The following is a 25,551-nucleotide window of genomic DNA, read 5'->3' as shown; positions in this document are numbered from 1 at the left end:
AGAAGAGCACAAATGGAGGAAACAAAGGAAAACCTATAATTTCAGAGAAAATGTGACGCACCACGGCAAAATTAGGAATAAGCTGGCAGAGCACAAAATGATAAAAGCGAGAAAGATCTTAAATTTTTAGCAAAATTGTGATTTTTTTTTTTTATTGGGTAATATGCTAGTTGAAGTTATGAAGAAACCCCTCAATGCTTTAAATTACCATTTAAAGGTTTTAAAACCTTGCATTTAAAATCTGGATATTTTCAACTTAAAATCCTCTATGAGCGGTATCTGCATGTCGGGGTGGGGAAACTCTCAGCTAACTCTCTCGCTTTTGTGTGCCTACACAAAAGCTTTTCTTATATGTGTCGGCCAATAAGCTGCTTGCTTGAAGAAAGCAGACAGCTACTTAAGCATGACGTATCAGTGAGTTCTGCACACCCACATTACGTCATTTTGGCTTCCACGCCCCTCTGCACGGCCAAGAGTTTCTGCACCACACACCAGGGAAAATTTGTAATTACATGAACTGTCCCGTGCAGTAAAACATGGCAGATGAGCAAGCGCTCCGTCTGGCAGAGGTTCATAAATGCAGGCATCTTGATGATTTAGCCCATAAAGATCACCATGAGTGATCTTTATGGGCTAAATCTCTCAGATGAAAAATTCTTGCAGATTCAGCCACAGGTAAATTAATCAGAGATACACTATACTGGCAAAAATATTCGCTCACATGCCTTTACTCACATATGAGTTTAGGTGATATCCTATTTCTAATCCATAGGGGTTAAATATTACTTTGGTCCACCCTTTGCAGCTAGAACAGCTTCAACTCTTTTGGCAAGGCTGTCCACAAGGTTTAGGGATTTGTTTATAGGCATTTTTCACCATTGTTCCACAAGCATGAGGTCACATACTGATGTTGGACAAGAAAGCCTGGCTCTCGGGCTCTGCTATAATTAATCCCAAAGGTGTTCTATTGGGTTGAGGTCAGGAATCAGTGGAGGCCAGCCAGGTTCATCCTCACCAAACGCCATCCATGTCTTTATAGACCTTGCTTTGTGCACTGGTGCACAGTCATGTTGGAAGAGGAAGGGAATTATCCAAAATGTGTTGGTATGCTTCAGAGTTCCTTTCATTGGAACTGAGGGGCCAAGCCCAGCTCCTGAAAAACAACCCCACACCATAACCCCCGCTCCACCAATCTCTTGGCACAATGCAGTGATACAAGTAACGTTCTCCTGGCAACCGCCAAACACAGACTTGTCCATCAGATTTCCAGATGGAGAGGCACTCCAGAGAATGTGATTTGGCACTCCAGAGAATGCGTCTCCACTGCTCTGGAGTCCAGTGGCGGCGTACTTTACACCACTTCATCCGACTCCTTGCATTGCACTTGGTGATTTATGGCTTGGATGCAGTTCCTTGACCATGGAAACCCATTCCTGAAGCTCTCTGCGCTGCTCTTGAGCTAATCTGAAGGTCACATGAAGTTTGGCGGTGTGTAGTGATTGACTCTGCGGAGAGTTGGCAACCTCTACGCACTATGTGCTTCAGCATCCACTGACCCCGCTCCGTCAGTTTACATGGCCCACCACTTAATGGCTGAGGTGCTGTCATTCCCAAACACTTGTATTTTCTTACAATACATCTGAAAGTTGACTGTGGAATATTTAGGAGCGAGGAAATTTCACAACTGGATTTGATGCACAGGTGGCATCCTATCACAGTTCCACTCTGGAATTCACTGAACTCCTGGGACCGACCCATTCTTTCACAAATGTTTGTAAAAACAGTCTGCATGCCCGGGTGCTTGATTTTATACACCTGTGGCCATGGAAGCGATTGGAACACCTGATCCCAACAATGTAGATGAGCAAGCAAATACTTATGGCAATCCAGTGTAAATGAGTTCAGTCAATGACAAAATTAAGTGCATAAGTAGTGTACATATATTTGTCAAAATACAACCTGCACAGTGCTGAACAGTCTACAGAGAATATGGCTCTATTTAGAACAGGTCCCTCAATCCTTGCAAAAAACACAAAGAGCCCTGTTTTTGAAGGACATCCATGGTAAACTAATTGTCTACTAACAATCGAGATATATTATTCTCATTGTTTTTGACTTATGGGTATGACAGGTACGGCGGTATTGTGAACCTTTGCAAACCATAACTAAATTGAATCAAGCTGAGTAGTGTCAGTGTGCATTATACAAAAAAAGCAAACACACAGATGCACATGTCCTTGTAGGGATGCAACCATTGCATTACTTTTGGAGTTATTGGGCTCGCATTGTCCTTAACAAAGAAATACTATTGTCAAATCATTTTAAAAGACAATTAGTGGCCTGTTAGACACCTTTGTTTTTTGTAACCCCTATCCCTTCTTCAGTCCGTGGCTCCCTGTCACTACCTCTACATTTGTGGAATATCTTAGAAGACAAAAAACACAGTAAAAGTCATGATACAAGGGCAAAGAGCTTTACAAGGAGCTATGCTGCCTAATGGTCTACTGTGAAGTTATTAATGACAAAAATGGGAAAAAAAAACATTTGGTAGAGTATGAAAAAAAAACTTGCAGCTCTGGCAACCTACTTAACACCCATGAGACAAAAAAAATGAATCAGCTTCAACAAACTGCTAATTATAAAAACAAACATGTTTATCTCAAACAGCAGTAAAGTAGGCTACCTTTAATACCTTTTAAAACAAGATGCTTGGCTGGGGTTCTAAGCACTGTGTAATGAAATCTAGTGAAAATCTGGCATTTGGGGACCTGATTTAAAGAGATATTTCTATCAACTCCCTATCTGTAAGACACCTTAACAGATTGTTGTACTCTTTCTTTTTTATTTCATCATTGCAAGTCCCTTGTGGAATTGTTCTTTACATAACAATATTTCAGAATTGTGGGTGTGTAAAGAGTTTGTCTATTATTGTTTATTGTCCTGAGCCTATGAATTGGATTTCTTAGGATCTCACAGATGTGCTTTATTTGAGCAAAACAATTCAGAAGACATAATGAGCTAATGATGAAGGGACTTCTTATTTAACTCAGGAAAACAACAAATTAATACCGTATAACACAGCACTGTCAACTTGGCTGTCAATGTTAGTCTGAATTTCAGAGCTTTCAGTAATATAAAGATTGAGCTTATTGAGCCCCAATATGGTAATATTGCCACTTTACGTCAGTCCGAGCTCCCCTTAAACACAAGCACTAACCTTACATGCTTCAACTTTTCTCATCCTCGAGTCAACATTTGTTGTGGCAGAGGGAAGCAAGAAGAGGACAACTATGTCTGAAGAGGCCAAAAAATAGAAAGCAAGACAGGGGTCGCTCCGGAGGAAAACCAAGAGTGGATCTTGCAAAATAATTTGCTCGGTGGGCTTTGATGGAAGAGCAATCATGAAGCAAGACCCATTCTGTTTTTGCATTGTTAATATTAGACTTTTAAATGCTAAGCTACTAGGCTAAAAGCCGTTGTTAGGCAACAAAAACAGATTCACATGAAAGTAACATAAAAGACCAGGGCAATGAGTTTGGGAGTTTGTCCTGCAACTGGCGCGGTTCCCGGCTCAATCCCCCACTCTGACCGTCTCAGTCGTTGTGTCCTTGGGCAAGACACTTCACACGAATTGCCTGGCGGTGGTCAGTTTGCCCTGTGGTAAGTATGTTTTTGTTTTTCTTTTTTCTTTTGCATTTTTTTCTTTTACTTTATTGTTATTTAAGTGTCACTTTCTTTAATTTTCATTCCAGCATTTATCATTGTTTGGAGTTTTCCTTATTAGGTTATGCTTTTAATCTCCTATTTTATTCTGATGTTCCTCATATTGTGCAAATTATTCCTGATAGGTCTCTGTTTGTGTTTCCCCTATGTTTATTTAGTTTTTTTACCCTCAGCCAAATCCACCATCCAATTAAGCTCATTCACTACACCAGTTGCCTAGTTGTCACAATCAGGCCTCCCACCTGTTTCCTCTGCTATTTAAGATCCCATTTCTCACTGGCTCTTCTCTGGATTGATACTGTTCTGCTCACACTAACCAACCTGTCTATGCCTGTTTGTTGCCACGTTGTTAAGGTGCTGCTCTCAAGTCAAGCAGTATGTTTTTTTTTGTGCTTTTATTTATTAAACTCCTTTTAAGTCACCCACTGCTTCTTGCCTTCCTGTTTGCATTTGGATCAGTCTCCAATAACCTTGGCTTGACTGGTTTCCATGGTCGATCAGCTGCATCCAAGCCTTACATAACTAAGTGAGATGCAAATCACCGGATGCAGTGACATAAAGCTCCCCACCATTGAACTCCAGAGCAACGTTAAAAACATGCTCTCTGAAGTTTCACATCATACATTGATGTGGCAATCCAATAGATTTGTCTGGGTTTGGCACATATGAGAGTAACGGTCGGTGCAGAGAGGATTATAATCTGGGGGTGTATTTCAACAGCTGGCCTCAGACATTAGATCCAGTGAAAGGCAGCTGTTATGCTTCAGCATGCTAAGACATTTTGGAGCATTTGACTTTGTGAAAAGATCTTGGGGATGGCTCCTTCTTGATCCAATGAGAATGTGCCAGTGCACAAAGAATGCTCCATGAAGAAATGGATACGTGAGTTCAGTGTAGAACTTGTGTGGCATTCACAGAGTCTTACGTCAATCCAGAAAAAACACATTGGGGATCAATAAGAGCAGAGTGCAAATCCGTTCCGGTACCTTAACTTAAGTGTTTAACCTCCCAAATACATCTCTATAAGAATTGTCAAAGATTCCCATAAACATACTATTAAACCTGATAAACTCATTTACTGTTACTTTATAACTATAGATTAGATAAATTAGCTTTTTTCATTACTATAAATGGTATCTGTTTGTGTCTTTGCCGCTATCATGCCCACATTTCCCCATTGTGGGACAGGGAAGGGGAAAGGATGGGGAGGAATTTCTTATCTTAAACCTCGGGAACAGCTTTCATAGAAGAGTTGAAGCTGCTATGGGTAGATCAACATCATATTAAACCCTAGGAATTGGGTATGGGGTGCCACTCAAGTCCATGTGTGTAAGGACAAGGAGGGCAATTATTTTCTGTAATATAGTTTAACCAGAATAAAAATAAGAACTATTGATTTAAAGAAGATTTACATTTGATTGTTGAACAACTACATCAAATCACTATTTACGTTTTATTTCCTTCATCCTTTGTTTTTATTCTGTTATTCCTTCATTTACATTTGCTTTGATCAAAATGGCATTTTAATTATTATTAAATCTATTCAAAAAAGATTTAGGCATTTTTATTTCTTTGTGGCTCATATCTTAATCAGAATCAACTTTATAGGCATACATTTTTTTTGCATAGCATTGACATTAAATATATATAAATATATATATATATATATATATATATATATATATATATATATATATATATATATATATATATATATATATACTTTACAGGAAATAAAATCCATGGATAGGATCATTCGTCACTGTCATATTTGTTTCTTTAAACTAAGTTATATCCTTAGAAAATGTAATGCACATAGAAATGTTAAAACTTGATACGATTTAGCTTTGGTTCCCTCTTTTGTGCCATCCAGGAAAAATTTGAACATAATATGGAACATTAGCATCAGAGCAACTATTATGACTCAGAGAGGAGAGCGAGTGAAGTAACAGACAGTATCGGAGCTTTGCACTACATCATTTACAGAAGACGGCCACATTTCTGTTCATATTTCTCTGCTTTGTATGCACTGATTTATTTTTTATTGTTCAATGAGCACATCCAGTGTGAACACCCACAGTTTTCAGATAACCAAAGATACCATTCACAGTTGTACACGATATGAAATGGCATTTTTGAATGGTTTGCTTTCTTTTTCGCTACTATTGAGCATGTCTCACCCTTTTCATTATTGTGCACTATCTACCTAATAAATTAACACAAAATATGTTGTTTATACAGTTACATAAAATAGTTTTCCATTCGTTTAACAGTAGGCCTTGCATCATCGAGTACTGGAGGTGGGTAGCCTATCCGCAGCAGAGTAGAAGGCTGGGAGGCGTTATTCCCAAAGGTCAGATGTCCTGTGCATCAACGGACATGAACCACTGGCCCAAATATTTTTAGCAGCATGTGAGGCTGTTCACAGCTAGATAAGAACAAATCAGATGCAGTGCCAGTCAGAACTGTTTAAGCGCTTCAGCACCATCTGGCTTCGAACTTATCCAAGAGTGGAAAATCTCACCAGGTTAGGAAGAAGATGATGATTAACATTAAGAAATTGAGGAGCAAAGGGAGTTACCCTTTTTACTTTTCCAATGGATAACTGAAAAAAAAGACAATTAACAAAAAGAGGATTTTGTGATGCATGAGCAAAGTTTAGAAAATAAATATAATTTTACTGTAGAAGCATAGGCTGCATCATGATGCAAATCCCAGCTAGAGGTCTTTCTGAATGGCGTTTCCATGTCCTCATCAAACATGTGTGGGTTCATTGGGGTGTGCCAGCTTCCTAACCCCAGCCCAAAACTTTGTGTCTCTCTAAATTCTCCTTAGGTCTGGCTGTATCTGTGTCCATTACTTGTCCTGTTTTTGTCTTGGGGTAGCCCTGTGAAGAACTTGCAATCACAGGAAAACAAGTCAGTCAGAGGAAACATTACAGCTGCAAAGGGTTCAACCTTAAATGTTTAAGTCAGAAGGACATTGATTATCCACAAGCCCTAAGCGCTAATGTGGATGCTGAGGTTTCTGACTAATTTGACTGAATGCTTTACATTGCCGGTTTCACCCCAAGTAGTTCTATGATATGTCATCACAGAAGGGATACAAATGACATACAAATCAGATGTATATGTTAAACACTCAACAAAGTGCATAAACAGAGTGGAGAACTTAATTTCATGAAAATCAGCATGCCCAGGCCTTGTCGTCTCACCTGCCACCCTGCTGATACTGCAACCAGCCTTGATTCCTCCTCCTCTCAACAACTGACGGGTCCATATCGAGGGGGCCTTTCTTGGCCCTTCATGCAGTGACCTTTCTCAGCAGCAGAAAAAAGGTAAGGACCTCAGTAATCCAAAGGGACTTTGGAATAGACTGCCTTTTTCTCCACATTGATTTGACCTAGTGGAGATGGTTTGAACACCTAATCATGATGTCTACCCCTGTAACCGGATCTCAGATAAGGACAAGACGATGCCCTTCACTCGTTACAGTGCACCTCGCTCTTTATGTTGCAAATAACAATGTACGCTGCATCACGTTTCATGTGGAGAAATTGTGGGGCTAACTGGTTAAACTTCGAGGTGTTAGAAGGGATTTAGTGCAGTAGTGTTTTCCTGTACTTTCATAGGTCATATATTCATTCTGTTAATATCTTTTGTGTTTAACGTAAGTTTTCATCCAGTAAAGTTTGATTTCTTTTGTCACTTCTATAATATCAAGGTTCTGGTTGGATGCCTGTTTCATTAGCAATGAGTGTCCCATATACTGTTGTTTCAACAACTTATGTCATGGACAAAAAAACTAGACTCATTTGATCTTTATTGTCCTCATGTATGAGTAGCCCAGGAATACAGTGGTATTAACTGGTCCATCCTGAATGTTATCTGCAGTCATTATGTCATATTAGCGTTAAGCTCCTAATGATGCATTTGAAGGGTTCTTTCTCCATGGTACTGTTCAGCCTGCACATCTTAGAAATGGTAGTCATTTCCAAATAAATAGAAGAATTAGGTGTGCATTTTTTCGATTTGTGCATTTTATATATTTTCCTTTTGTGCTGGTAAATCTTAACCTAGTTGTAAGTAGAGTATTAAATTTTACAAGGAAGAAACAGTAAGTAGATATTTAAGGTAGATTATGCAAATTATTATTATTTGCAATTAAACTAGAGATCAGTTGGTCAGTTTGAGACCATAAAACTAAAAAAAATTAAAAATCTCTGCATACAGATTTATTTTGTTTGTCTGTGAAGCATTCATTTTGCCACACACACCCCACCCCGACAGAAAGGCAAGAAGGCTTTCTGTCGCTAGTCATAGCAGGATTGTTGTACTGAACAAACAAGGCCTTCTGCAAGGTGCCTGTATTGCCAATGCTTGATGCATTAAGCTGTCTGTAAAAATGTAATTCCTTAAAAATTTGTGGAAGTAATATGACTAAGGATTCAAGTAGTAGAGCCAAAACAAACTGCCCTGTGTTGCCAGAGGATTCAACAAGCACTTTCTAGACCAAAATTAGGACCCTTCCACGCTGACTGCAATCCAATAACCACAAGACAGCATTTGCAAGAAAGGGTTTAATTAACAAAAAAAAAAGAAAAACTTCAAAGACAGCATTTTGTCCTACTCCACCAACCTACTCATTTGTACTTTTTCAAGGGAGAACAAATATTGGAAAGGTAAAGTCTTTTTCTTAGATGAAAAACAAAACTTATGTGGACGGTCCTGATGGTTTTACTGACATTATTGGCATGCCAAGGAGATCCACCTGGAAATCATTCAGTCTGACACAGAGAAGAAGGCTTCATCATGAAACCCAGCGCTTTTTCCTTCCATTGAACAATGGAGCTTAAGATTGTGCAGAGGTTTAAAATCATAGCTGACTGTGTAGAGATGATTCAGAAAGGATCACTTTTGACTGAACGTCTCTGTCTGTATAGTTGATGACATGCTTTTTTCACAGGCATCTTGACTTAAATAATACTACGTATTTTTCCTTTATGTTCTAAAGGTATCGGTTGCCTGTACCTGTGATTGTGACTTTTTTGATTGACTTTGCTGTTCTTTATATATATATATATATATATATATATATATATATATATCTCTGAAGGTGTTGAAGCAGACTCCGAGGCTGTTATCTTGTACTCTCTTTTTCCCCTACTGTAGTTTTGTCACCCTTTTCTCTTCAATTCTTTCTCTTTTACTTTCTCATTTTCTGAATACTTTTTTGATATTTTTTATTCTGTTTGTTTTACATAAACTTTTGATCAGCTGATCATAAGCATGATGATCGTAAGCATCGGGTTTCAATGAAGTTTAAAAAAAGTAGCCTCTATTTTTTACACTTTTTTCTTTTTCTTCTTTTTGGAATGTTTTCTTAATTTGCGATGGACTGGGAATCTGTCCAGGATCCACCGCAGCAGCTCTAACGATCCCACTACAGGGATAAGCGTGCGTGTATGATAATTAGATAAATGTGTCCTCAATGTGAGGTACATTTGTCTCTAAACTATTAATTTAATTTACGTTTTATGACATTTGTTTGTGAAAGGGTTCAATGATAGATAAATACATCTCTATAATGATTCCTTATTGTTGTTTATTTTAGGCTGTTTGTTACTAATGCAATTTTAACATCCGAAAATAAGATTTAATAAAGATTTGAAAATAAAAAAGAACATACCACGTGACATACATACCATGTGACATAACACGTTTTTTAGCCATTTCTTTACAGTTTAATTTTAATTTTTAATGTTAAAAGTGTTCTTGGGCGTCATCAAAGGTGTTGTTAAATAAAATATTTATTATTTTTATAATAAATATAATTATTATTATAAATATTATAACAGCGCTGGTACAGGAAATATTATCACTAGCGCCCCCTTCATTTCCGGAGTGCAATGTAGTGCGAGGTGTCCTTGGAAAAAGGGAGCAAAAAAAAAAGAACTTGATGATGTCACAAAGTTGCGTGGGCGGTGCGTAGCAAACATTCCATGAGTGACCAAAGCAGGTTGTGACATCATGGCCTGATGATGTCACAACATCATCAGGCCAGATGAGCTAGAATCTAAAATTACATTCAGTTTGGAAATACTCTTCGGGCGATAGCTTTCGTAGTCTAGGACAGACCAAACAAAGAAAAACACAGACATGGAAGACAAGAAATTACACAGCAATCCTCCCAGGATAAAACAGACTCAGGAAAATAAACAACATTCTGAAAGGGGAGTGACAGAAAGGCTCAAGAATCCACCTGGAAACCAGAGAGCCTATATGGAAAACAACAAACAGCCCTGCTCTCCAACCAAAATGCCAGGGAGAAGCACTCAAGGAGTGGGCAATCAAGCTAATGGCATCCCGTTGGAATCACAAAGCAAACCCAACAAGCTAAGGAATACGCTTCAAGAAAAGCTCAAATATCGCGAACATTGTACAAGAATCGTGTCTGAGAATCTGGCCAAGATACTAAGGAAAACAGCTCATAGGCAGCATTATGCGGACTTGGCCTGGATCAAAACAGCTGAACAACGAGAATATGAGAGGAAAGTCAAAGTTAGAAAGATGAAACATCTGGCTGCGGTAAATAAGTTACTGGAAAACACGCCAGCCCTTCAGACAAGCTCTGAAAAAAACGACGTGGCTGAAAGGAAAAAGAAGGAAGTTTTGCTTGAATCACACCAGGTGCATCAAATTGAGCAAATTGAGAAGAGGAAACACAAGACGGATTTGGTGGCTGACCAAAGCCAATCTAAAGGTGAAACTTTGGCACACAACAGCAGGGAGTACATTCCTGATGAAGTCAAAGATCGTAAGAAAATCGTTTATGACCAAATGTTAGACACAAGGAAGAAAAACATAACCAAAGAGCTTCTTGCAGAAAAAAAACTAAGGAAAGAAATGCTGGATAAGTACTTAGCAGAAGCAAACGATCGCAGGATAAAAAGGGAGAGAGAAGTTAAAATTAACAAGGATCTGACTGACGCGTGGAATGCCCAAATACCACTCAAACAGCAGGAGAAGAGGGGGAAGGAGGAGTCTCAAAGGGAAATGAGGCGGTGCTTATTTGAAATGGACAGATGGCATGAAGCTGAAAAAAAGATGGTGCTAGCAGCAAGTGGGGGAAAAGCTAGCTGCGAGTCACAGGAAGTTTCCCCCAGGATGTCCCCTAACTAACCACGTCTAAAGGTGAGTCCTAACATGTTCACCCACCTCCAACACTTGCCCCGGGTTACAGACTTTCACAGAGAAGGCACAATTCAATCAAAACCCCCCTGGAGTTACCAGACCTCAGATATTTGTTGTTGGCAGAGGAATGCAGCGCTATTAAAACCTCAACCTTAAAACTGCCAAAAAATTTTCAGCCACATAGAGGATCTTCATGGCCGATCTTAGACAGAAGATCTTATAAATGAAAACAAATCTTCATTTATAAGACGGATGAAAAGATGCTTTGATTAGCTGGCGAAGGACTTAGTTATTGGTATTTAGCATGCAGAAAGCATTGCGTGCACTGCAGACTATCTTCAAACCTCCCTTCACTTACTGTTTTACATCATTTTTAATCAACCCTTCAATGAAATTAGCCATGTTAGTTAAAGGCAGTCTTCTTCAAAAACTTGGGTTCCCTCCGAGTACTTCGGCTTTCCCACAAAAAGAAAAGCCCTTACCTGAAATTAGCCTTATGCTGGTGAAGATTCTCAGTCATCCAGGTCGTGGTCGTTCAAAAAAAGTTCCGCAAATAAAACAACTGGACTTTTTTTTTACCGAAGTTTGAAGATGTTTCGCTTCCTATTCAGAAAGCTTTCTCAATTCAAAATGTCTGGAGTACTTTGGAGTTGCAAGCTTTATAGTACTGCTAAACAAAGGCCTCGTGAAGGTGTAGATAACATGCAAATTCAACCAAAACAGGTCCAACCTCTTAGCAATGGGGAGTCTTTAAGGTCGTTATTGACCTGGCTTATGTTGAGAATTAAAAAATATATCTTAGTAGGGGTGTCTCCCCTCTCTGTTGCTGGGTAGAATAACAGGGCGGTTTATTGCCTTGAGGGGGTGGTCAGAAGGAGAGGGGGTCAGTTATTCTGAGAGACAGATAGTGGCAGAGAGAGAATAGAAATCAAAATGGGGGTCTGTTGGGAATAGTATAATATGATGTCCCATTTGGGGGTTAAGGGAAGTCGGCAAGTCAAATCTGTAACTTCGGGATAAAGATTGGCTCTAAGGGCTGGGTCGGTCGGGCTGGGGTGCGAAGCGGGGCTGGGCTCGCGCTGCGGGTGGGGGACTGCGGTAAAGTGAGCCCTCACTTGATTTTGTTGGTCTCGCAAACACTAAGGATTACAGCAGTCACGGCTGAGACTACTTTTCAAAATAAAAGCAGCATGCTATCCGTGTATAGTGTTTTTACACATTTACATCAGTTATATGACATGTTTTTTGTGCTTTGTGTCATTTTTTCTCTTATTCTGGTCTGCTGGTGAAAATGGAAATATATACTTTGGTCACACTCTTTAGCCTCAAAAACTACTCAAACAACCTTTTTTTTTTTTTCAGGTGACTACTTTCACTTAAAGATGACAGATCCTAATCACCAGTTCGTCAATCTAAATTATTTGGGATTAAAAAAAAAAGGCATTTAAATATCTCTACGTTGACTCAATTTGACCTGTTTTGTTGTAAATGTTGCTACAGAATTGGACGTTTTCTGTGAATACTATTACATCAGCATGACAATAGAAAACCTCCTGATGTCGCTCAACAAGTGTCAGACAATTCTGATGTGGAATTTTCAATTTCAACCTCATCATGTTTTTAATACCATCCTCAATGTTTTTTTTTAAAGATAAAAGTAGGAAGCAAACTGTCAATCTTAAAATGCCTACCAGTTGGCAATAGATGGGTGAGCAAAGCCTGCCTTCTGAGCCTCCTCTGCCGCATCAATCTTCTCCTTGCTCGGATTTGCCTCCTTAATTGCGCCACCTCCTCTTCAGCCTGCTGGTAAAGCTGACCAACGACCGAAGCAACAGAAATATTGCTCATTTTGCTTCTACAAAGTGCTGATCTTTTAAAAAGATTCAATCGCCTCTACAACTACAACAATTACAACTCCCAACAAATAAATTCCCGCTATTGCTGGTTTTATACACACAGTTCTGTAATTATTCTATATATATATATATATATATATATATATATATATATATATATATATATATATTTGTGTGTGTATGTGTTATGAATATAAGGATCAATTTGTTAAATCTAAACATTGTGGTCTTCATTATTTCATAAAACCGTGTCACATGTGAACCTTTAGGAACAGACTTTTTGGGTGAGTATTAAAGAGGTAAAATTAATAATATGAGAAAAAAAAAAGTCCTAGGTCAATAAAGTAAAAATAAACAAACAAACACAAAAGTGATAATGTTATGATAAAAACATCATATTATGACAATTAAGGGGGAACATTTCCAGAATTATCACAGTTTGCAGAATTATTTCACTCCTGGAGTAATAGGGCCAGGTTAGATTATTTTAAATATTTTTATTCTTTAGGAGAATAAATTCAGGAGAATGAAGCTAAAGGGATACGAAAATAAACTTGTAATATTACAAAAAAATACTACGAATACAAAGTATATTCAGAGATTAAAGTCCCTCTGATACTGTTTAAGTGACTGAGAAGCTGCAGATTTGCCACATTTAAGATGGCGAACGCTCTGACGCATCGCAGCATAGGCAGAACCCGCCCAATGACGCGTCTACTCTTATATTATGTCTATGGGTGTGATGGTGTAGCCTCGTGAGACCATCCTGATCTCGCGAGCTTTCAAGGTTTCACTCGCAGATCAGTCTGGCTACTCTCCGTTGAAGAAAATTTGGAGCCGTTCACCAAACGAACGTCCAATCAGAGGCGGGTTGAGGTGTGACGCAACGGGAAGCGCGACAGTTCAGTCTAAACAACATGGCGGCTTCAGCCGATGAAACTAGCGTTAGCGTGGCTATCGAGCAAGTTTTATCGGAATTACAGAGTATTTCTTTGCTGAGCTAACGAGCCTTTACCTGCAGCAGCAAGAGTAGCTTGGCTTGTGGTTGTGTTTTCGTCGTCGCTCGTAACAGAGCGACGACGAATCTGATTGGTTCATTTGGCCCGTCTATCACCAACATAGGCCAATCAGCTAACCAGTATTTTCGCCCCTTCCCAAAATTACTTCAACGGAAGGTTTCCAGATGGATATGCGGAGCAAATCTATCTGGCGGAGTCAGGTAAGTGATGGTGTACCACGGCCCGGCTCACTGAGTGCCAGGTGCTGATCGGAGCGCACCGCTGATTGATGGGTTGAACAGACACCTTTATGGTTGGGCAGGTTGCGCTGTGCGTCTTTGTTCTGAGCGTCGTTTCAGAAAAAAAACGGCTGATCTACACTCAGTAGAAAGCTGCTTCTCTGAGTAGTTCTTCCTCCCTTTGTCATACTCAGCATGTCCGATTTCAGAACAGATGAAATTAGTTATGTAACTAAACACAGCGCCAGATCAACCATTGAACGTGAGCATAAGCATGAAAAAAAGCCCGATCACTGGAACGCAAATAACGCGATTCACCATCAACGACAGGAAATGCTTGAAAGTGTGCATGTCCTGCGAGTAGAATTAGAAATATTTAAAGAAGGCATATGGACAATATTAAACCATAATAAACAACGCCGTTGCTGCTGAAAACCACAAGAGAGAATTGTTGAAAAAGTCAATGCATGCGCGATATGAAAGTTATGTCATGGAGAATTAAAGCTGTTTTCTCACACTTCACCGTTCAACACAAAAGGGGGAGCATGTGTGTGTGTTTGGGGGGGGGGGGGGGTATTAAAAGGACATGGCAGCAAAAAATTTGTAAAAAAATAAATAAAAAAGCCAGTCCACAAGCATCCTCATTCACAACATGTTTACTTAGAGGTTATTATGTTATGATACAAGTTCACATTATTTATTGACTGTATCTAAAAAGAAATCAAATATATTTTATATTCAAATGGAAACATAAAATAATACAATGCAACATACAATGACTTAAATTGTAAATATTGTGTATACTAGGTCATCAAATCAGTGTCAGTTAACTCTGTCAACTACTGTCGGTTGCCTGTAGGGATTTTTAAGGTCCAGCAGGTGTCAGTATTCAGTTTCACAGTATCGGCACAGTATGGCAACGTGTCGAAACGCTTCATGACGGGAGAGAAACGAAAAAGTAACGCAATAGTTACTTTTACTAGTAACTAGTTACTTTTATAGTGGAGTAACTCAGTTAGTAACTCAGTTACTTTTTGGGAGAAGTAACTAGTAACTATAACTAATTACTTTTTCAAAGTGACATGCCCAACACTGGAAATAAGTCATGCAAAAAACACTCAGCTCTATATTAAGGTAAGCATCAACCTAATGCATTGGTCTCTAAATTGTTAAAGATAACTGTGCATGGCTATGTGCTTGTGTTTAACTTCCATGGCTATCTTCTTTGTTTAAAAAGACAAAACAAAAGGGAAGTGCCAGTATTTGAAGCTTTTGTACATTTTGGCAGTCAGCTTCATGCCCACGGTTCACTTTTCAAAATATTTGTCTAAGCGCGCCTGTGCCTGCTACTGTATCTATGTGCATTTCTCTATCAGTGTGTGCTCACACACTTGTAACTAGCAGTAAACAAGCAGGCTTTCCTAGCTGCATCCTTCATTTGAGTATTGAGGTCAGCTGTCCTTGTAGCCTACCAGCTCCTTCCATGCAGCAAATGGAAGGTGACATTAGTAAGTAAGTTCTCTCCCAAATCTCCGCAGGTGGCACTGCAATCAGCTATCCTGGCTTTTAAATGAGGCTGACTGGTCCTGCACTCTAATAACGTACAGGGGAACAGATTTTAAATTAGTTTTTATAGCTGAATATGGTTAGGAATAAACAACCTGTTTTTTTTTCTATTATGAAAATGTGCCAAGGACAAATCCTGTCTTATTAAATGTGTCAAGAAAGCTGGTTTTCTTTCTATTGTGCTCATTCTTCCTGTCAGCTATTTAATTTATAGTCTTCACATACTTATAAGCCTTTTGTCTGTTTTGCAACAAACTACGTGCAAGTTGGTGCTGTTACATAGTTGTACTAGAAGGTGCCAACTGGGTCATATACAGTGAAGTCAGGCGACATTTGTTAATAATGAAGTGCTGGTTGTCAGGGTTAGAATTTGCTTTGATAACCTAAATAAAAAAAGGTACAATGGTATATAAAATGCTGGTTTTTTTATGGTGATCTAACCATCAAAACTTAAACGGTCACTCTCATCCAACTAGCAAATTACAAAGGTTATTGTAGGTGATTTCAGAGTAGACATAGTCCCGTGGTTGTTTTGGTTTTGATTTTAGCACGCAGATTGGAATGTTATCAACTTAAAAAAAAACTGTTCCTGAATGACTGGAAAGAGCACCCAGGAGATAGGTCTGTCTTTCTGTTTGAGACAATTTTTAAGGCACTTCTTCAAGGCATGTCACATTCTTTAAAATCTCTGTGATTGTGCCCAATCTGAAAAACCGCTGCAGTAATGGTTTTCTGCCCTAGTGTAGGGATACCTTGCATAAGCATTATCATGTTGTATCCAATCAGTCTCAAGTAAACTTAGTATCTGAAAAACCAAAATGCCTGCCTGCACTATGGATAAGGAGGCAATTATTTAAAAACCTTAAATAGTTCCTTCTATTGGCTATTGGTCATCTCCAAATATTGTAATAAATTGAATGTACAACTTTTTTTGTTTTCGTTTTTGCTGAAAAAGCATTTGATCTAGATACATGAACACAACCGTATGTCTATTTGTTTTGCAAAAATAAGACTAGATATTGCTTTGAAATTGTAAATAGTGTAAAGAATTCATTGTACTTTGTTTTGTAAGAATCCATAATTTTATATTTGAAAAAAGAACACCAAGAAGCGCCTATACTAGCATGCCTTCTAGTGGTTTCTTATAACGCTTGTTGCTTACGTTTTAATTTGATACAGTGATTGGCTAACACCACCCTTTGGGAGGCGGGCACTAGGTGTCACTTCACCCAAATGATTTCAAATATTTTACATTTTGCCCTGGTAGTAAATAATTTGGTTAAAATATTTTATTATAATAATTTATAATAATTTAGAATGTATGATATAATTATAATATTATACACATACATACATAGAGAAAATGGAAAGAATATATTTTTTTATTTGCCAAACTCCTAACAATGAATTAATTTTTTTGTTTGTTTTTTGTTTTACTTTATTTCATTTTATTTATAAAATGACCTGGTATAGAAACATTTTAATTTGATTCTATAAACATTGTATCACTGCAGCTTGTCCTATATATAAAACTTGTTCCAATTACTTTTGTTGAAGCAACAGAAGGATTAGAATGCAATAACAGTGCCAGAAGACTCAAATAGTGCTGTTTTAATTTTATTAAAGATTAAATTTTAATTTCTGCTCATCTTTAGCTGATTGTTATTTAAATCTGACACGTCTTCTTTTGTGTACCACTTTCCCTATTCCTTCAAAACCACTGCATCCAAAATAGTCCATGTTTCCTTCTTTTGAGGGACCTTGTTAACAAATAAATTACTTTTTTGTGCCAAATTGCATTACGTGAACAACGCCGGTCTTTGCGACACGTTGTTAATAACAAAGTGCCTTAAGGTATAATTTAATATGAGTTTTAATGTTTTTGCTTAGATGTCTGCCAGCTGTAGACACAATAATTCTCTTGATAACACCATTCGCCAAGGTTCAGTGATTCATAAGTCAGTGTTAAGACACATTGATTACAAAACAAAATGAGTACTGCAGTGCAAAAAGAAAATGTTTCAAACATATTAACAAAGCCCAAATAGTTACTACAGTAAATATATAGATTTATAGCTGTGCAAAATAAAAATGCACTAAAAAACGGTATTAAAGAAAAGATATGCTACTCAACGCTGGAGCATTCTTCCTCAATGACAGAGCCAGATATCACCCCCACTGTGTGTGATGCATAACAACTACTTTTCCAGAGGAGTTTGTATTTCTATTTTTATCCAGTAAAACTGCTGACCTACATGCCCAAAGCCGGTGACGTAGATGTTGTGAGTAGCTGGTCTCTGCCAAGAGGTCAGACACACACAGAACTAAGTGTGTGGAAGCAGAAACATAGACACATGATTACATGAAGCTTATATTGTGATTCAACACATTTCCCAACCTATTAGATAAGTTAAACCTCAAGGCTCTTACTTTCTTTCAAAATAGCCATGTAACAGTTTTTTTTCTCTTCACCAGAGGACAACTACTTGACTAATGTGTGACTCATTTTGGACACATAAAAAGGCAGGATTGATACTATTTACATCGCTGTTGATATTAACGCTGTTGCTGTTGTATGCCTATTACAGGGGATAGTTCTCAAAGTTTAAAAAGTTTAAAAATAAAAAAATAACAATAACCAAATGCTCATATCTGCAGGTAAATCTTCTGCTTATATAGTCTTCGTAGTTAGTTGCGGAAATAAGCTGAACTACAAGCAACTCATCATTTAAACACAGTTGGAGCAGTGCAGTGAATTAGTAAAATCTTCAATTCAGTTTTATTTATATAGCGCCAATTCACAACACGTCATCTCAAGGCACTTTACAAAGTCAAAATTAATCGAATACAGACAACTAATACAAATAGATTGGTCAAAGAGTTTCCTATCTAAGGTAACCCAGCAGATTGGATTGAGTCTTGACAAGCAGTATTCACTCCTCCTGAAAGTGGACAGTCCCTCATACTGAGCATCCATGAAGCAACAGTGGACAGGAAAACTCCCCTTTAACACGGAGGAAAGCCTCCAGCAGAACCTGGCTTAATGTGAGCGGTCATCTGTCACGACCAACTGGGGGTTAGAGAAGACAGAGCAGAGATACCAAAGGCACAGAAGCACATGTTGATCCTGGAATCTTGTCTGTTAGAGAAGGTAATGGCGGATGCTCTGCCCCCTCTAGGATGGTGTCACAGCTAACAGTACCCCAGGTCAGATGTACTTACTCTGAAGAGAAAACAAGACAGAGAGAACATAACGTTACATTTTGAAATAACAACAAATAATGCAAAATTGGAGAACAGTAGGAAAACTCAGGAGAGTGAGAGAAATAGAGCTTGATTCCTCCAGCAGTCTAAGCAGCAGCATAACTACAGCGATAAGCTAAGCCACTCCAACTATAAACTTTACAAAAAATTAGAGTTTTAAGCCTAGTCTTAGAAGTAGACAGGGTGTCTGCCTTACAGACTTATCTGGGAGTTAGTTCCACGGGAGAGGAGCCTGATAATTAAAGGGTCTGCCTCCCAATCTACTTTTAAAGACTTTAAGAACCACCAATAGACCTGCTGTCTGACAAGAAAGTGCTATGTTTGGAACATATGGAGCAATCAGATCTCTGTCATGATTTGGGCTTTTATTTTGTGTTTTTTTTTTTTAACTAATTGCTCATCCCAGCTCCCAGTTACCACTCACTCACCATAATCAGCTCAACCAGCCTCTGACTAAATATCCTCAAGTCATTCCACCTGGCTCACTGCCTACATATACCTGCCTCACTCAACCACTCCCTACCAGAACGTCTCTTCTTGTCTTGCTTCTTGCATGTTCTTTCCCAAAGTGTCCGTGCTCACCCTGCCAACCCTGTTCTCAGCCTGCCCTCGCTGGTTTGCCTTACTAGTACCTGTGTGCATTGTCTGCTTCATGAATTCCTGTGTGGATTCATGCTCACTTTGTCCTCCTTGGGAAACTCATCGGAAGACATCTGGTCAGTCTATCATCTCCTGGTCAGCCTGATTCAGCCACTGTTACCTGATCACTCAGTGTCATCTGTTCATCCTCAAAATAGGAAAATTGTGATCTCTCTTTTGAATTTTCACCAGAACTCTTGCTGCAGTGTTTTGGATCAGCATGGACTAGTTTCTCAGTGTCATTCCTTGACAGAATATTTGTAATTAAAGCAATAACCTGAAGGTGAAAAAAGGAAACCCTAAAAACCTGTTTAATATTGGATTTAAATGACATGTCCAGATCAAAAATAACAGCAAAGTTTTTTTGTTTTGTTTTATTTTATCACCAGAGGCCAATTTAGTGCCACCCAGATTTAAGTGATTAAGAATGGTAAATGTGCCTGTGCTTACCTGTGCTTAATCAAGTTAGACGACACCTAAGCGCTATACATTACATTCAGCCAAATAAACTTCAATAAGTTTTTTTTTTTTAAGTACTGTGGTATAAAGATGATACTTTCTGATGATAAATGCACATACAATCAGTTTGATGAAACATGACAAATTGCACTTTACAAATTGCACTTCACAATTAGAATTTAAATTTCTAGTAGGTCTGACTGGTTCAACTGGTTGACATAGTTGGAATAGAATGCAGTATTATCACATTCCATCTAAAAGACTTTAGTTCTTACACCTTTAGCTCATCACGTCACTATTTTTAGTTTTTTCTTTTTAAAATATGAATTATTGTTTATTACTCCTTTTAAGCTAGGTTTAGGGAGGCCCCAGACACCCAAAGCCGTAGCATTGACTTACAGCCCACGACTCCTAGAGTGACCTCCAGTCAGACAGAACAGAACCTGACCATTTTCAAGCCTAGAGAGATGAAGGCAGGGGAACTACATGAGCAGACGTGCATGTTCGTTTCAAACAAGTTGAAAAGCTATCCGGCTTTTTGCTGGTGGTTCTGAACCATTGTTTCTTCTCCTTTGTTCCTTTTGCTTTTTAAATTAAGGTTCAATCCCCTCTCACAAAGCACCCTTATGATGTAATATTTGATTTAAAGGACCCGAATGAACAACCAGACAGGGAATGTGGTTTAAATGTTTTACTGAAAATCAACAGCTGGGGGAAGTATGGAACGCTGACACGCTAACTCAGGAACCGCCAAAAAGGAGAGTGGAAGGTTAGTGATATAATTACAAAGTGATGGCTTTAATATAGATAAGGAGGGAATCCCTCACGTACTGAATGATGGCATGATCTCCATTCCTCAGTGTGTGGGAGGCTACAACAAGAGGGAAAAAATGTATAAGCCCTGAGGAACATCACAGTGAGCGAGCGGACTCATCCTAGTCAGTCCAGGTTCAGTACTCAGAAAATCTACAAGGCACAGAAGGGCAGGTAGAAGGTGAGAGTCAATATTCAGGTGCAGAATCAAAGACCTGGGAGTAAGATCTTGCGTGGGATCTAAAAGGAGCAAGATGACAGAGAACAAGGCAGGAAAAAAATAGGTCATGAACAGGAAATCATGATGAGAAATTGAAAGAGCTGGAGTGTGGAGGAACAATGTAGCACCCTTTTAAGGACTATGGCAATATTTGATACAGTTTAGTGGAACAAGAGGATGATAAAACACAGATAAAATGCTGCAAGTTCCAATTTCTGTACCATCCGTGTTTAATCTCAAGCGGGATTGGATGTTTCATCCCACTCGAGTTGTGGCGCTCATGCCTTGAGTATTTAAACATTCACATCTTTCAAAAGTGAAATACCACCACATCCCAGCACAAGCATGGGCCGCTCAAACTAGCTGACATTGCAGGGGACACATGCACAATCAAAGTAGATTCTGGATGTAGAAGTTATAGTAGTTACCTTGCCTTGATTGTGGTCAAGACAATTTACCAGGAACGAAAAAACGGTGGACATCTACATCCAAAAAAGCTTTCAATAATCTGCCGCTGTCTGGCTGTCTGAAACAAGAACAAAAGTGCTGAAACCCTGAGTTCCTTTAAATCAAGGTTAAAAAATTTTTTTTTAGATTTGCCTTTGAATGTTAATGAAGTTTGTAGTCCAACGTGTCTTATATCTTAACCTGCTGCTACTATTCCACTGCAATGTGCTTTCCTCTGTATGTTTTCTTTTCTCATCTTCTGTTCATTTACAGCACTTTCAATTGTCTTGTTAGTGAATGTGCTATACAAATAAACTTGCCTTAACTTAAGAGGGCAGCACTAAGACAGTTTTAAGACAAAAGCAGAACTAAATCAGTTCACATAAAAATAAAAATAAAAATACACAGTAACATCACCCTTAGGCCCATTTCATACAGTTTGTTCTGTTAAAAAAGGTTCATTTTGGAATGATTTACGCTTAAAGGCTACACAGCACCTTTTTTACATTTGTTAAAATTTGACACCAATTTTCAGCAGATGGTCTATTTTAGGAGCAAATCTTGCTTATGTAGGTGATTTGAGAATTAGATTGACACAGAAACCACTGTAGCATCTACATGCAGAACTGGTTTTGTGAATTTTGCTTTGGAGTCTCTCTGATACTGCTGCTAAAAAAGTTAGATTGGGGTAGAGGGAAAAAATAGTTATTACAAACTAAGTGGCTTTGATTTAGAATTAAAAACATTAATACAACAGTGTTATTTCCAAATGCGCCTCTATTTTGTAATATGGTTCATAAACAATACACTGTTCTGGCAAATTGTTACTGCTCGACAGAGTACTTAATGTTTGTAGGTGATCATTTTCAGTAAGAGGTAATCAGATCATGTTGGACCATTAACTCTGTTTGTTTTACTAAGTGCTGTAAAGTCTGTTATGTCAGATCAGTCACACTGAAATAAACCATCAGGACTCATGTGTTCACTGTACCACCCACTCATCAGACTACACACCAATAAGCGTGCAGTTATACATCAGTGTCTCTAGCTAGTCTCAGTAGTAATAATGCAGAGTGAGTCTGTTGTGCATGTAGCTTTCTGAACTCTCCCCTCTCCTCTACATCCTCTTTTCATCTATATTCTTCTGATTATATATGTGACCTTATCTTTTGCAATGTCCATGTTGTTTCCTATTCCCGCAATTCAACAAGCTCTAATTTTAGTAAATAAGTCTATTTCTGCTCATACATCCAGATCAGTATTAAATGCATGTTTTATTCATACATTCTAGGTTACATTTTCTCTTCTCTTGATTTCTAAATTGGAGATCCTTGCTCCCACAGAATAGCTTCTTCAACTCTTAACTACTATAAAAGCTCTAATTGCCTGTAATTGTTTTTATCTGGCAATATTTCTAATCTCATGGGCCTTTTCCATTTTACTCCTGCGTATATATTTTCCATAACATCCATTTTATTGCATAACCTCACTAAAGGATTTTTGTACCCACTTCATTTCCATTATGTAAACACTAGGGGAGAGGGCAACCTTTCTTCTGGAGCTCAAATCACGTCCGAATTTAAGAGCTGCTTCTACCCAATTCCTATGTGGCGCTTGTCTGATTGATGCCATTCACTTTGTAGGTGGAGAGGGAGGTGTTTTCAGTAACCTAAAAATAGGATGCTAGAGTACGATCAGTTTGGTCACACCTAATTTCTCAATGGTGCAAAAATCTGAGGTTAAAAAATCCTATAAATTCATATACAAAACAGAAATATACATTGTCATATCTTGAAATAAACCAAATCAGGCATGTCAAACATATGGCCCACAGGTCTGAACCAGCCTGCCAAGGGGTTCAATCAGGCCCGCTGGATAAGTCTGAAAGTGAAAAATTGCAATGAGACATGAACTATTAAGTTACTAAATAATCTTATTGATGTTATTTCCACAACACTAAGTCATTTCCGCGCCTACATGGACATGCCTCATGGAGGAATTCCACCCTGATGCTCAGGAAAAAAAGACACTTGGGGTTAGCCCCCTGCAGCCACTAAGTTGACCAAAACACTGGCAACATGGCAACCACATCCAGAGAAGAAACACACATGACCCTTTTTCTGCGTTAAGGCAAAGACAAAGCTCTGTACTCTTTTTTATACTAAAATGTTTTAATCTGTCATTTGTTTATCATATTAACATTGTTACAAAGTTTACATTTCAGCACTAACACTTTTTCACCAAGTTCTTGAAGACTCTTCTATAACTGAAACATGGCAACCTAAAACAACCTAACTACTTTTCAATACTCAACAACTCCAGTCCTCTAGGGTTTGTTTACATCTACCAACCCTGTGGCTCTGGTTGCTGAGGAAGCTTTATCCCCTTGGATTGACCTCATCTGTCAATCCAAGTCCTACACCTGTCCTCTTAATCCCCTCCCTACAATGTTGGTCAAACCCTGCCATTCCTCTCTCTGTCCCTTCTCATCCATGCCATCCTTTGCTGTTCAGTGGCTTCCTGAGTTGATCTTTTCTATTTCAAAATTATAGCCCCTACCCCAATTTGGAAAAATCTGGGTTTGGATTCCAACAGCTGCAATAGCCTTTGCTCCATTTCTATACCTTTGATTTCCAAAATTCAAACAGAAACAAAAAAGCAGTTACCACTCAACTTCACATCCATCTGACCTTAAACTCTGCTGGTGTTTGGCCCCCATCACAGCCCATAAACGGCCCTCCTAATAATCACGGGTGACCTCCTCGTGACAGCTGATTCTGCTTTACTCAGCATCCTCATCTATCTCAATATGTCCGCTGCCTTTCATACAGTGTCTCACACATTTCTTCTCAAAAGACGGTTTTCTTCCATTTGTATTATCCACACCCCACTTGAGTGGCACTGTTCTTATACCTTAGGCCGCACTCTGTTCATCCAACCTAAGACCCAGATTTCACCCCTCTCCAGTTACATCAGCTGTAGCCCAGTGGTTAGTCGCAGGGCTGCTTCTCTTTATCATTTATCTCCTTCCTGTTGGCAATAGTTTTTGCAAATTCAAGATCCATTTCCATTGTTATGCAGATAACACCCAGCTCTACTTTCCCACCAAACCTAATTCTGCACTTCTTTATTCTTCCTTTTTCACATGCCCATATGAAATAAAATATCGATTTGAATTTAACTACCTTCAATTAAACAGTAACAAACTCAAAACCTTCTCATTGGTACAAATGCTACACTTTTTTTCGTTTCTATTAATGGTTCCCTTATTTCTCCTTCCCCTCAGGTTAACAGTTTGGGTATCATGCTTGACGGCTCATTATAATTTCAGGCTCACATCAGTAATATCACTTATTCTGCATATTTTCACTTCACCAACATAAACCACCTCTGCCACTCCTCAAGCCCTTTCATGACTTCTCTCCTTGTTTACAGCCTCGTCACCTCTCTCATTGACTACGCTCTGCCCTCACAAATCCCTTCATAAGCTTCAGATGATTCAGAATTCAGCAGCCCGCATTATCATGTCCTCCGCCAGCTGCGTGAGCTTCCTCTTAAATCAAGAGTAGAATTCAGAATGATTCCGTAAACATTCAAATCCACTCACAACCTCGCCCCTCCTTGTCTCCCAGATCTTCTGCACATTGCAACCCCCTCCCATTCCCTTAGGTCACCCTCCTCCATACACCTCACCATGCCTTCCAGCCATCTGAGCACCATAGGGACTAGAGCATTTTGTAGTTCCTCTCCCATCAGACATCCGTGATTTTGATACTCTCCCTCTGTTTAAAACGAGACGTAAAACTCAATTGTTTGGGAAATCATATTCTCTGTGATTTTGACTGCATATTAACTGTTTTATACTGTCTTTTATTGTCAGGTGTCCTTGAGTGACCTGAAAGGTGCTTTTAAATTAAAATTATTTTTATTATTATTAGGCTTGTTTCAGAATGGCTAATCTGTTACACTATTATTATCTAAGCTCTTCAAACCTTTGCGTTTGTTCTGTTCAAGTCGGATGACTTTTGGCATTTTCGTCTGTCTATTCATGTCCCCTCTTTCTTTCAAAATGCACAGTGCAGCATCAGCAGGAGATGAAAACCAGGACACGGCTCTCAGGGACCAGATGGAAGC

At 38.7% G+C, this 25,551-nt stretch overlaps 1 protein-coding gene across 1 annotated transcript; it reads left to right on the top strand.

Annotated features, from left to right (window-relative positions):
• Positions 1 to 9,736: 9,736 nt before the first annotated feature.
• On the top strand, positions 9,737 to 12,505 carry LOC118564450 (golgin subfamily A member 6-like protein 6). The gene is made up of 2 exons (XM_036142613.1): positions 9,737 to 10,916; positions 12,279 to 12,505. The coding sequence occupies exon 1, from the start codon at positions 9,882 to 9,884 to the stop codon at positions 10,902 to 10,904; it is 1,023 nt and encodes a 340-aa protein (XP_035998506.1). The 5' UTR covers positions 9,737 to 9,881; the 3' UTR covers positions 10,905 to 10,916; positions 12,279 to 12,505.
• The last annotated feature ends 13,046 nt before the right edge of the window (positions 12,506 to 25,551 follow it).

The sequence above is a fragment of the Fundulus heteroclitus genome, chromosome 11 (assembly GCF_011125445.2).
Source record: "Fundulus heteroclitus isolate FHET01 chromosome 11, MU-UCD_Fhet_4.1, whole genome shotgun sequence".
In the NCBI taxonomy this organism is placed as follows: domain Eukaryota; kingdom Metazoa; phylum Chordata; class Actinopteri; order Cyprinodontiformes; family Fundulidae; genus Fundulus; species Fundulus heteroclitus.
Note: the sequence above shows the minus strand (reverse complement) of the source record. Positions and strands in the feature narration are given on the sequence as shown.

Bases quoted from the DNA above. Each gene is read 5' to 3' on its own strand.
- LOC118564450 (XM_036142613.1), top strand. From the start codon at position 9,882: ATGGAAGACAAGAAATTACACAGCAATCCTCCCAGGATAAAACAGACT.